Source organism: Xiphias gladius, chromosome 24 (assembly GCF_016859285.1).
Source record: "Xiphias gladius isolate SHS-SW01 ecotype Sanya breed wild chromosome 24, ASM1685928v1, whole genome shotgun sequence".
In the NCBI taxonomy this organism is placed as follows: domain Eukaryota; kingdom Metazoa; phylum Chordata; class Actinopteri; order Istiophoriformes; family Xiphiidae; genus Xiphias; species Xiphias gladius.
Window position 1 is genome coordinate 2,428,560 of NC_053423.1, and position 13,334 is coordinate 2,441,893.

General features: G+C 38.4%; 1 protein-coding gene across 1 annotated transcript in view; it reads right to left on the reverse strand.

Annotated features, from left to right (window-relative positions):
- Nucleotides 1-231: 231 nt before the first annotated feature.
- Nucleotides 232-13,334, reverse strand: part of thsd7aa (thrombospondin, type I, domain containing 7Aa) — a 169,353-nt gene continuing 156,250 nt past the window's right edge. Inside the window, exons 26-29 of the mRNA XM_040122069.1 lie at nucleotides 12,252-12,334; nucleotides 6,378-6,591; nucleotides 4,792-4,879; nucleotides 232-319 (exon numbers count right to left, since the gene is read on the reverse strand). Of these exons, the coding sequence (XP_039978003.1) occupies nucleotides 232-319; nucleotides 4,792-4,879; nucleotides 6,378-6,591; nucleotides 12,252-12,334 (473 nt within the window). The remainder of the gene's footprint in view (nucleotides 320-4,791; nucleotides 4,880-6,377; nucleotides 6,592-12,251; nucleotides 12,335-13,334) is intronic.

A 13,334-nucleotide genomic window follows, 5' to 3' on the forward strand; every position in this document is an offset into this window, starting at 1 on the left:
AAAATGGAAATCAAAAAAGAGGACAGGAATATCAAGGCTGCTAATGGACATGGATTCAGTGTCTTGATCTTTGAGGTTTCTCTTTACGTCAAAATCATCTTCCCAGGGTGTCTGCATGTTGGTTGAACAATGCCCGAAGGCAGCCCTGACATCAAGGGGTTTTTATAGCAACCCTGTGTGCCCTGCAGTAGGACGAATGTCTTTAGGTCAGTGCGGTCAGCAGGAAGACTTCTACATATCGGCGTCTCCGTCATAGGCTAGAGTCAGCGGCTTCAGTCTGTTGTTCATCTGCCGTCGCTGTGGCTTCTTTGGCTTTTTGCTACAGAACAGACAAAAAGAAAGAATGCTCAGAGAATTTGATCACAACTGTTCAACCATATCTTTGCTTTAACATTTCCAAACACGACTCAGCCTGTTTAGAAGCACCTTTGAAGCTGAGTCCACATATCTGACATTAGTTTATGGACCATACCACTCTCACTTACCACTGTTTTCATTTACTCCAAATCCCATGTGGTTTACATTTCATTCATACATTTCCTAGAACTGATTAAAAAAATGTATTTTTTTTTTTTTTTAACTTTACGGCAGTCTTGGGTAGGTATTACGGTCAGATTTGAACTTTTTGAAGTGCTCCAAACTCAATCCACTCGTCTGCCAAAATGACCTGTTAGAGCGTTTTGTGATCTGCCAAACTACTTGTGTGGGGAACAATCATTTTGCCGCAGTTTCAAAAAGAGATGAACATCAATCCCCTCTGCCAAAAAAAACAACTTTGTGCAACTTCTGCCTTTTTTTCTGACAATTATAATTTCTACAGCCACTACAGGTCCTTATCCGGTAAATGTAAATATTGGTTGTTTTTGGCATTAGAACAAATGACCATAATGCTGTCATTCTTCCTTTGACAATGCCAATTTGAAACTTGTTTGGGAAACATACCCATCCCATGTCTGCTTTTGTTGTTTTCAGAGTTATAATATTCTTATTCTTATTTTTTATTATTCTCATTCTAAATTGCTCATTTTGCTCAGGGTTTTTTTAGGGAATGAAACCTCACTTCACGTCAGCAGTCAAACATATTTTAAGAAGCGATTGCGTCACCATTCAAAAAACATAACATAAAAGCACTAATTCTGGCTGCTTTCAGTTCAGTAGTTAGCACTTACTGAATATCATGACCTGGATGACTGAGAATCTTCACAGACAGTTCAGTATTTGGTTCAGTCTATTGCTGGTTCAACGCCTTTTATAGGGTTAATAGCTATATCTTTTAACCACTAACTAACATATACACATATATATACATATACATATATATACATATATACATATACTTATATATATATACATATACATATATATATACATATATATATATATATATATATATATATATATATATAGATAGATAGATAGATAGATAGATAGATATAGATATATATATAGATATATATGTATGTACATACAACTCACAGCTGAGCTGAAAATGGTGCTTTCAGTCAATTTTTAGCTTAACACTCTGTTGTAAAGGCTTGTCCTGTCATGGAATTAACCCTTCTAATACCAACATATGTTGGGCAACTAGCAAGGCACACTTTTGACAGGTGCAGTGGTGAACACATCATAACAACCCACTGTAAGCCTCCTGTGGACAATTTGAGAGTGTATAGTTCAACAAAGCTGCATGTCGTTGGACTGTAGAGGAAACCGACACAGAGAAGGACATGTAAACATGGGTTCAAAGCCCGACAGTGCTAATCACTGCACCACTGTGTCACATCCGTAAGGGCAGATACATTTTGTCTGCAATGCGATACAGCATAGGACTATTTTTCAATTAACAATTAATAATCAGCAGTCATTAGGTTGACTTTAATGGATTAATTAACCCAAGCAAGTTTCAATTGTTCCTTTTCATACACTAGACCAGTGATTGGAAATGGCAGCCTTAAAGGCAGAAAAAAACAAATTAAAAAACCTATATTACTGTGGATTGCTTTGGAAAAAGGTCAGCATTAAAGTAAAAGGGATTTAGAGTAAATGGGCTAAAATGTGGAAAAACACTGGCATGGTCCTAGGAAGTGCCATGGCCTTAGTAGTCAGGATAGACAGTGTAAGGATTTCCACATATACTGTATCACATGGGAATAAAGAAAACTGAGAATATTGTAAATTATATGTGCCATATTTTGGATAAATTATGTTATCCACATTGAACTCAGTAATGACAACATGATGACTATGTGACTAATTGAGTGGATGACCACAAGATGGTAGCAGAGGAAAAAAAAAACATGTCGTTATGATTGGCCAGCAGGTTTACATTCAGTAAATAATGAATTCTGAGGCTCAGAAGTAGGACGAAATAACTGGTTAGGGGTAAGGATAAGGTTAGGTTCAGGTTAAGTTGAGGGGAAACACACATTGATCGGGAAACTGGCTACGACACAACACCACCTTCTCCCAAATCTAGGAATCTAACGCTACCTGCTTACAACCCAAAGAGGTTGAGTGTCCCTATCAGACTTTTACTTACCGGGGACTTGGACAAGTGACCTCCTGACTCATGGGCCTAAAACCACTGATTTAAAAAAAAAAAAAAATTGCTACTATAAAAATGTAACCTAAAAACATTGTGGATGACATACAGTGGGGTCCAAAAGTCTACGACCCCTTTCTCATTCACTTCAAAGGGAAGGCGGTTTAATTTTATTTAATATACCTACAGAATATACAAAGTACAAAAAAGAGCAAATATGGAAAATATAATCTGTAGTTTGCAGTTGCAGTAAAACCCTGCAGTCAGTTGGAGTGTTTGATGGAAGTTGGATAGCTCACCTCCAAGAAGTGATCCACTGAAACGAGTGAACAGGCACTCTAGGTGTTTGGCTACAAATGGAAGTGAGGTGGTATGAGTAACAGCTAAGCGAGGTGAGGCCTTGACTAAGTGATGAGAGTTTCAAAGTGAGGTGGTGGGAGAGGCAGTTCCGGCTGCTGCTGCTGTGGTTGTTGTTGTAATGGAGGCGGCTGTGTGAGCTCCGCCTCATATAGCTGCGGCTGGTGCTGCTGATGTAGTTGGAGTTGGCTGTGCTGCCGTAACTCGTCTTGCTCTAGTTTCTGGCAGGCAGGACAGGTGTAAGGCACTGGGTCCGTCCAGTAAACCCCATCTGAAGGGGACTTGGACCTTGACTTGCAGCAAAGGCAACAACCACAATAACTGAACAGGGAGTGTGAGAGTCGAGGTGGAGAAAGAAAAAAAAAAAACAAGAAATGAAGGGAGAAACAATGAACTCAAAGTAAAATGAATAATTAAATGAATGAATGAATGAACATGAGCAGTGATGTAATGACGTTTAAACCCCGTTTTACTCTGTTAACCCACCTTGATGCCCCATTTTTGCCTGATACAAATTGTTTTTCCATCATATGGCCTCAAAGTACAAGATATGGCCTCAGTCTGACACAGTGTCAGACTGATGCTGTACTCCAGACAATAACCATGCCTAGTCCTAGATGAAAGACTAGACAGGTGGCAGGCAAATAAAGTTATGTAGTAAAAACACAGTTGATGAAGAATACTTGAAATGAGAAATTTCGTCTTGATTTAATACAGACATCAATGGCTCAAAAACAAGCTTGATTTTCTAAACCTTTTCATTACACTTGTGTGCACTGGTGTGAACATTTATCATTAAACATGAACACGGGCCACTGTGTAAATCACAACCGCAATCCTTCAGTGATTTGCTTCGCTGTCCTTTTGCAGTGAGTCTTTGTCACCTCCCCACCACCTCTCAACAAACTCAGTAACCCTCTATTTGAATAACGCAGGTCTGCGACATGGTTTCCCACGAAAGCAGCCAGTCTCTGATATGGTGAAGCTCAGGATTAACTGACCCCTAATGAGCTCAGCTTTTTCAGATTGGTTAATTTCTATTTCTCTCATTCCTATAAGTAGCTGACACAATAAGGCCTTTGAAATTGAATGATCCTTTGATCAGAGGGCATGATAAGACCATAAGCTTGTTCGTGACAGGTGTTTTAATCCAAAAAAGATGAATATTGCTGGGTGTTGCCTTATGACCGACATATTGGGCCCTTTACACATTAAATGATAAATACTGACTGTTTAAGTAGCACTCCACTAATTTTCTGCATCAATTTAATTTTATTAGTCACAGGGAGTACTAGTCTAGAGAGGGTCTCTGAGTGGGTCTAACCAAAGATGCTACTGAGTTGCATTATAGGAACTGTAGGATCCAGTGTTTTTGGAGTTTAACCGATTATAGGGACTAATATCTCAGTCTCTGCTTTTGACCATTTTTATCTATTCAGACTCTTACATGTCCCTGAATTTTATGTAGAAGCAATAGTAAATTGCCAAAGTACTCTTACAAACAAAGAAGATCAATCCTGGTTCAATAACATTTTAGATCCCACCTTTATTATAATGAATAGTCTGTTTTAAACACATCCTTCATGTGTGTATTGAATCCATTGAAAAAATCTGAGGAAGTTTATCAGTTTAATTTTACTGGCATCAACTGTTCAGTTCATATCGTTTGAAAACCTCCTTAGACGAGGACCAGGCTTGATCAGGGAAACCGTATAGCCGGACCCTATTGGAAAAGCACCACCTGTGTTTTTGCAAACATGGAACTTTCCTTTATGACGATCGCCATTACATCACTGAATGTAGGTGAATGATGGCATGAGTGGTAAGTAAAGTGAGGATGGAGTCAAAAGGTAGAGACACAAATGAATAACCTTTACGTGTTGGTACATTACCATGCTAAGTATGTCATGGAGATTATAAAGACGAGCAGAACAAACGCTCCTGCTGCTACTCCATACACCCAGGTCTTCAGCTTCCCATCTGCATAGAGAAACCCACACATACTGACTGTTAACACACTGCATGGATACACACTCAGTTGGCTGTTTATTAGGAACACCTAGTTGAAACTATTGCAGTCTAATTACATCGGTCCTGCAATAAATCCTCCTCCTCTGAAGGTTGTAATGTTTAGTTTTTGTTGAAACTGTTTAAGGGAGTTATCGATTCAACTGTGTGACCATTATGGAGGATGTAGTTAGTGGTGCTGCTGAAAGGTATTGCATTAGACAGGGAGGTGTTTCTGTTATTCATCCTACCCTCCTTGATATAAATGGAGTGGACAAAATAATAGAAACACCTGTCCGTATCATGCAATACAATTCAACAGCACCACTAACTGCAGCCTCAAACATGATTATAAAGTCAAATCAACACCTCTCTGAAACAGTTTCCACACAGACTGAACATTATAACCTTCATGAAGGAGGATTTACTCAATATACCGCCAAGTGAGTGAATACTGAATGACATTTCATTTCGTTGTCTGGGCTAAAGGGGGAGGTAGAGTGCAAAGATAACTGTTTCTCACAGAATTGTGAATGGAACACAAAGGTACACAGATCAAACCACAGAGCCAGCTTACAGTACAGTATGGGGGGAGGGACGTTAACTGCAAAATGTGCTATTGTACTGCAACACCTCCATCGATAAATATGCTATGATAAGTCAGTGTTAATGAGAAAAGGTAAAAACAGATGTGGTCATTACACACCGTTACATGTATGTTCTGTATATGTGGATCTTCCTTTTGGAAATCTAATTATAAAAACATCTGGTTATTTCATTATGCACAGTGAGATGAATATTTGATTTGAAAATATTCTAATAACCTTTAGAGCCTTATAAAGGGTAAATGTACATAACAGTCTTTTTTCTCTTTTGATTACAATTTGTTATATTCTGTACTAATAATATGATTTGTTCAATTATTTTAAAATATGACGTTCTTGTTTTGATTTGTCTTTGCCTTTTCCGTTTTATTTGTTCTCTTTTCCCCTTTATTTACTACTTTTCTTCATTACTTCTTTCTTCATGTTGTTCTCTTCATTCTCTCTATCCTTTCTCCCTTTCTCCTTCCTTTTTTCATCGGACCTATACCCCTCCTTCAGTTCCTCCATCTATTAACGCTCCTTGCTTCAATCTTCTTTTTATGGCTTAGCGAGCAATAGTTTTGTGCTCTCAGCAATCAAACACATTTCCTCCGCTACATTTCTAGTGTGAGTGTATTGTAATTTGGTCCAGACTTTGTGAGTCTCTTTGTCTATGCATGGTCTGCTATTGTTTTGGTCTGTGTTTGATGGTGTCTTCTGCATATTATCACAATCTACCATTTACTGTTATTCTCTCTTATTTACAATGAACTTCACTTTATTATTCTACAGTTTATCTTTAAAATCCACAGTCATCATACTATACAGCATGAGAATAACAGGAGCTCCAGAGGTGGGATGTCACAGACAGTGTTGAGGCGTGTTACCTGGACCAAAGGGCTGCAGGAACCAGGTGCGCCCCACCCTGTTTGGTGTGCCGGCTGCAGGCTGGGTGGGATTAAAGGCTCGGATGGTCTTGACGTCAGCCTTGTTGTCGCCTGCAGTGGGGATCTCCAGCACCGGGATGACAGTACACTGGTCGAGGAGGCCATCAGATGTCATCACTTCAGTGTAGCCCTCCTCACAGCCACACACACCCACCTAACACAGGAAGGAGGTGGGTTTAACACACTGATATGGACAAATCACCAGAAACTGTAAAAAGTTGTTCTGCTGGTGATAAACAGTGCCGCCCTCTGTTTTGTGCTTTAAAACAATCTGGCAGATTCACTGTCAAATACAGGCCCCCTTTCCCACAGATGTCTACAAAGCTCACCATATTTTTAAAACTCTATTCCATTTGATAAAAGCATCTTAACTAAAGATGATCTTTAGATTGAGGCGGTGGCTCCAAACCTTTGACTTTTTCAGTTCAGTTCATTTCAATTGTATTTATACAGCACCAAATCATAACAGAAGTTATGTCACGGCACTTGTCTCTGATTGTTTGAAATTAAATAGTTTCTAGAGGCCTGAAGAGGTAAAACTATCTCGCGTCACAATAAAATCTAAGATTAGGGAGAAGATTTTAGTTGCATGATTTGTTTTTTTTTATCTTCCAAATCAGTCAGTGAACTCGGATTATTTGTCATTTTCTTAATTGTTTATGCAAATCAAAATTTGTGAGAAAATATACTTTTATGACTGATATTGAAGCTTTAATCTTATAAACCTTGGAAATAATTGCCCTATATTTTGGGATTTTGGCTTTGCTTCTTTCGTAAAATTAATATACTAAAAAAATATAAGTACAAAAAAGAGCAAAACATTGAAAATATGGTCAGTAGTTTGTTTTATAGTAAAGCCCTGCAGTCAGGTGGGGTGTTTGATGGGTAAATGTACATAAAAGTATTTATCCTCTTTTGATTCCAGTTTGTTATATTCTGTACTTTCTTGCCTTTTTCTTTTATTCCTGTTGTTCTTACTTTTCCTTTATTCTTTTTCCTCTTGTGTTCCTTCACTGTTTTACTATTTCTCTTTTATCTTCCTTCATTCTTTGTTCCTTACTCCTGCCTTTCTTTTCTTTTTATTTCTGTTTTTCTTCCCTTCCTCCTTCTTCCACAGCTTCTTCTGATTTTGTTTCTTCTTTCTTTTCCATTCATCCTATTTTCTTCCTTTTATATGCTTAATCTTTTCCTTGTTCTTTCTTTCTGTCCTCGCTTTTTCCTTACTCATATTTCTTCCTCCCCCTTCATTAATTCTTCCTCCTGACTCTGTTCTATTTTTTGCTATTTCTATTACTTCTGTCCCCTTAACTCATTTGTTCTGCTTTCTTTCTTCCTATTTTTCTTTGTTTGTTTCTTCCTATTTTTCTTTCTTAGTTTATTTCGTTCTTACAATTGTTTTTCTTTCTTTCTTTCTTTTTTAACATTTCTTTCCTTTTATTCTGGTTTTCTTCCCTCTTCCCTTTTATTCAATCTTCCTCCACTTTCGTCTTTTTTGCTATTTCTATTTCTTCTTTACCCATCTCTCCTTCTTACCCCTTCTTTCTTTCCCTTTGCCTTTCTTTCCGTTTATCTTTCTTTTCCCTCATTATTCATTGTTTCCTTTTGTTCTTTCCTCTTACCTTTCTTCCTGTTTTCTTCCTTTTCTCCTTTCTTTTTTCTTTCTTTTTTTCCTTTGTCCTTTTTCTCCCCATAACTTTCAATTTCGTTGCGTTCTATGCTTTCTTCCCTTTGTCCCCTCTGCCTTTCTTTTTTCTTCTTTGCTTTCTTTGGTCCTTTTATTCCCTTTTTTCAATCATTTTGTGACCCATACAAATTATTTGGCAACCCCTGGGGGGTACCCACCCCCAGGTTAGAGACTGAACATGAATAATAAACAAATAAAGAAAGATGCCTACATGAATAAACAAGAGTGGGGGAAGGGAAAAGAAGGAAGAAAAGATTTAGAAGGAATTAAATTAAATTACTTGTTGACACTCTCTCAAAGCAGCTCTAACCATCAGCATATTAACATTTATCAATCTGTAACCCTCCTAATTCTTTAATATCATCCTACATAAACTTTTTTTGTCAGAGTGTCCCTAGTAAACCTGCTGATGTGTGTTGTCTCCCTGTTCTGGCTGTTGACAGAGCTCACACAGGAGTGTTAAGTTGATCACACTATGACAACACCTTCAGGAAGCTGTCACTGCAGGTTTTTGTATTATGCAACATCCACCTTGGCAAACTGACCTTAGTAAACTGACTCTCTTTTCACTTTCACCTGCTTAAATTATGTATTAGGGTATATACAATTAAAAAAAAAAAAAAAAAAAAAAAAAAACTGGAATCCCTTTAGAATACATTTTTAATAATGTCAGTTTGAGAATTGTTTAATATGAGAGAACATTGTTTAATATATAAACTGGTCAATAGATAAAATAAATTAAATAGCTCACTGAACAGCTCATGACAAAGTCATGAAGCATCTTGCAACTGCTGGAGCTAGACCATCTGCCCTGATGGTGGAAGTCATCAAGGCTCTCTATTCCTGAAGACCCAACCTTGGCCCCAAGCTGGGCTGCGTCCATATTGCTTGTGTAATGGCAAAGGTTAGGGGTCTGTCAGTCTAGACGCCCAATGTCCAAATCCATCGTCTCTGATCAAGTGGTGCAACATATCATCACAGGAGAAAAAAGATTTTTATGCCATACGGTGGGTGTGAACCAATATTCAGAGGTATGTATGTATTGCTGCTCTTTTCAACTGCCACTGCTTGGTAATTGGTGGAGTCGTGTTGTTCTTTCTTTATTTGGATCTTTTTGAGTCTACTGAATATTGGATTGAGTCTAATTGTACTTGGGATTCTTTTTGTTTGTTCGTTTTTTTAATTAATCAAAGCATGTCAGTTTTAGGTAGGCTTTCCACTGGTCCATCCAGGATCAAGTAAAACATTTTTGGCTGTTGAAGACATCTACTTGATGGTCACGAGCATAAAAATATGTGCCAACTCAGGGTCTAATGTCTGTTATCTCAAAAATGTGTCTGGGACAGACATGGCTTTGTAAGTCTTGTAGTCTACACTAGAAACTGTATTTTCCAAAGTTGTTTAGAATCATACTTAGAAAACACACTTATCCTGTAGGATTGATTGGAATTTGAAAAAGAGACCCTGGTATCCTAGAATACAATATACCATGCAGTGTAGAAGCTGTTTGTGTTAATGTCAGAATTAAATATAAACAGGATCTTTAAAAAATCATACAGCATCTTTGACAAAGCTTCGATTTAGTATATACAGTCTCTGTACAGTCTCATCACAAAAAAAAGCTCTGTAACAGTGTCATGGTCTGATGTTGCTCTCTGTTTTGTCAGACAGGGTGTGTGTTTGATTATGTAGGGATGGTGTGTTTGTGTGTGTTTGTGTGTGTGCACAGAAGCCACCCCTCCTCCACATCTCTATCTCTCTCATCCCTGAGTCTATTCATCACCCTGCAGGGGATCCCCTGCTCCCCAACAATCTCTAGAGGATAACCGACTTCAGAAATCTCCACCATGCAAATAGCAGCGTATCTTCAACAAAATGAGGGACCATTTACATCCCCTTAATGGCAAACAAAAGGAAAGAAGTGTGGTTCAGCACCACATCATTTTATACATACATACATACATATATATATATATATATATATATGTATATATATATATATATACATACACACACACACACACACACACACACACACACACACACACACACACACACACACACACACACACACACACACGTAGTTACTAACTGAAACTTTGATCTGATAATGGTACTAGATAAAAAGTGAGAAGATCACAAAAGTTACTTGCGTTTAGCCTCTAGGGTCCTTAAATATCTGTTCCAAATTTTAATGGCAGGTCCTACCAAACTTCCCTCTTAACAAAAGGGGTTGGTGCTGCTAGTGTGGCTAAAAATCAATGCACTACACAAGTAGAAAGCTTTTCTTTACATACTGCATGGGACACTGTCTGCCTGAAGAAATTCTGTTATCACATTTGCCATAATTCTCCCAATCTGATTGTAAAAAATAGGGCTGTTCCCTAAAAGTCAATGAGTTGATACATCAACAGCAACGCAGGAGCAACAGAGTGGCAAATTGAGTCTTGTCTTAAATTGACCAAACCACAAAATTAACTGTGATGGAAGTAGAGGGCATTCATTCAATTCAACTTGAGTTTGTTTTGGTAAAACATGAGCATCATGTACAGGAGTATGGCATGGAATGGAGGCAATGCAGCTGAGCTGAACTGACACTACATCTGCAGCGGAGTGAATAATATATTTCTGCTATTTGTAGATAAGGTCTAATGAAGGAAAGAAATCAATAAGAATGTTGAATAGTTCTAAAAATAAAAAATATAGATAAGACCCAAAAAACCAAAAAAAACTTGACCAGTTAATGAACAGTTAAAAACCCCCACAGAATTGTACGGAATTGTACAGCTCTTTTCACGGGCTGATGCTGATGGAAAAACTTAAAACAGTGATTTCAGTGAAACTCAAAATCCAACAAGTCATCCAACCTCACAACATGTAGGCTATTTGTCCTTACCCTCAGAGTATACCATCAGCAGGCGTACCGGACCTTCATCGTCAGGGTAACAATAATAAAAACGCAGTTAAACTTGTGGAATGGCCCCTCGGTCAATTAGGCTCAGGCCAAAAACTACTTGGTTAGGTTTAGTTATCTAACTTCCTACTTTTCTCCTATCATAATTACAATGGTCACTAGAGTTCGATGTGTTTTTCCCTCTATTTTCTTTTTTCTCTTTTCTACTCCCTTTTGTCTGCTTCCTTAAATTATCCAGACGTACTGCTTTCATCCCAACAGGGGGTCTGGGGCTCAATCTAGCCTGCAGCACACCTTCTCACAGCCGCGATAAAGGTCTACAAATACACGCTTGGGCTTTGAACTGTTGATTCATTTCTAATGTGATTGAAAGGAAATGGATAGACATGTCTATGTTGTGTTTTCACTTTGAAATAATCCAAAGTATCTTGAACTGTAGTAGATGCAGTAACACATGGCTACTAACTGTATGCTAGAATTAACATCAGCTGCTTTGTTAAATATCCCTCATGGCTACTGAGCTAGCAAGAGTAGATACCTGGACCAAAGACAAAAAACTTTATACCATCACAGTAAGTTAACATTTGGAAAGGAATCTAATTGAGTAAGGTTATGATTAGTTTGGGATATTATAGTATTGGTGTAGAGAAAGACTGGAGGGTCAGCATTGATGCCACATAAGGGAGGATGGTTCTATCTCAACATTAATACAATACAACTGGGAGACACCAGGAGGGTCTTCCAACGATGCCAAGAGACACCAAGAGATGCCAAAAGATACTCAGAAGCACCAAAAAATGCCAAGAAACACAAAGAGAAAAGAGATGACAAACTACATGGAGAGATGACAAGAGACTGCAAAATATACCAAAGGCACCGAGACACCTGGAGACATCAAGAGTTGCCAAAAGATGCCAAGAAACTGCAACAGAAGCCAAAAGGTGTCAAAAAACATAAAGATACACAGAGAGGTGCCAAAAGATGGCTAGAGACGGCCTAGATTTGGTGTTTTGGACTGTGTAACAGTTTGGAACTATGCCAACCAACTTTTGTGGCGATAAAATAAAACTGTTCTGCCAACATCTCACAAGCAATACACTCATTCCCTGACAAACAGCTTCCCTAAAAATACCATTTAGGGCAGCAAAGCAGCAGTAGTGTGGACACTGAAGACTGGATCTAACCACAGATGTATGCAATATTTGTAATCACTCACCTCTGTGCAGAGAGAACGTGGCTTGGTGCAGGGCGGGTCACAGGATCGGTCAGCCATCGGCTTGGCAGTGGCTGGGCATCCACCTTTAGAGCAAAGGCCAAGAGACCAAACTCAGGTTTCAGAGGTTGACAGCTAGTGTTTCTGTCATTGTATGATGTGAGAAACAGTGTCAGACCTTTCTTGGTAGTCGCTCAATAACAATATTACAGTGTAGCTAATATTACAGGAACACATGTGGCCCAGATCCCTAACTATTTTTCTCAGTTTCTTACTGCTCCAGTTTGTTGAGTTGGATGTTGTGAGTATTACAGCAGCTACAGCTCTCTTTGCTCTTGTCTCTTTGAAAGCAACACTCAGTAAGTTTCAACACATTACAATGACACTTACCATGTAATGCAATGCTGGAATAATTTCATTATTATCTGATTTTGAAAAGCACTTAAAATTCCACTAAAATCCCCAGACTGATTCAGGCAGTTGTTTTTAATTCGTGCTTTGGCAGACATACTGCATAAAGGCCAAGTACATATTCAGATTCAGATTTTTTTCCCCCCGTTATGTGATGATTTACAACATTAAAACTTCTTATGTTGACACAATAGCCTTTTCCAAGATAAGTGAGGTGTTTCTTAAGTCATTATAGGTCATACAAAGAGTACATATATTCGGTGTACAGACTCTCATCCATGGAAATCTCATCAGTAAAGTATCACAAGTACATGTAGCTAAGAATTTCCTTACATATCATTTTGTCCTATAGTGAATGCACTGCACTTCATATGTAAGAGAAGTTAACCCGAAGTAGACTTCCCAAACCAACCAGTTGGTCCTCAATTTTGGAGCCGCCTTAGCTCTTATAAAACCAAAACATACTGTTTTAAAACACATCCAGTGAAGCATACATCTCCCCGTTGTGTGGCTTTTCCCCAGTGTGGATTGAGCACACTGCAGTCCCTTGTGGCAGATGGCGTAAAATAAACACCCACTACAACTGTAGTTCTCACCAACTGTGATTGAAGAGGGTATTTTTTGTTCTTTGGCCTCACATGGGAGTAACCAGCTCATTATGGGATGGCTATTGAA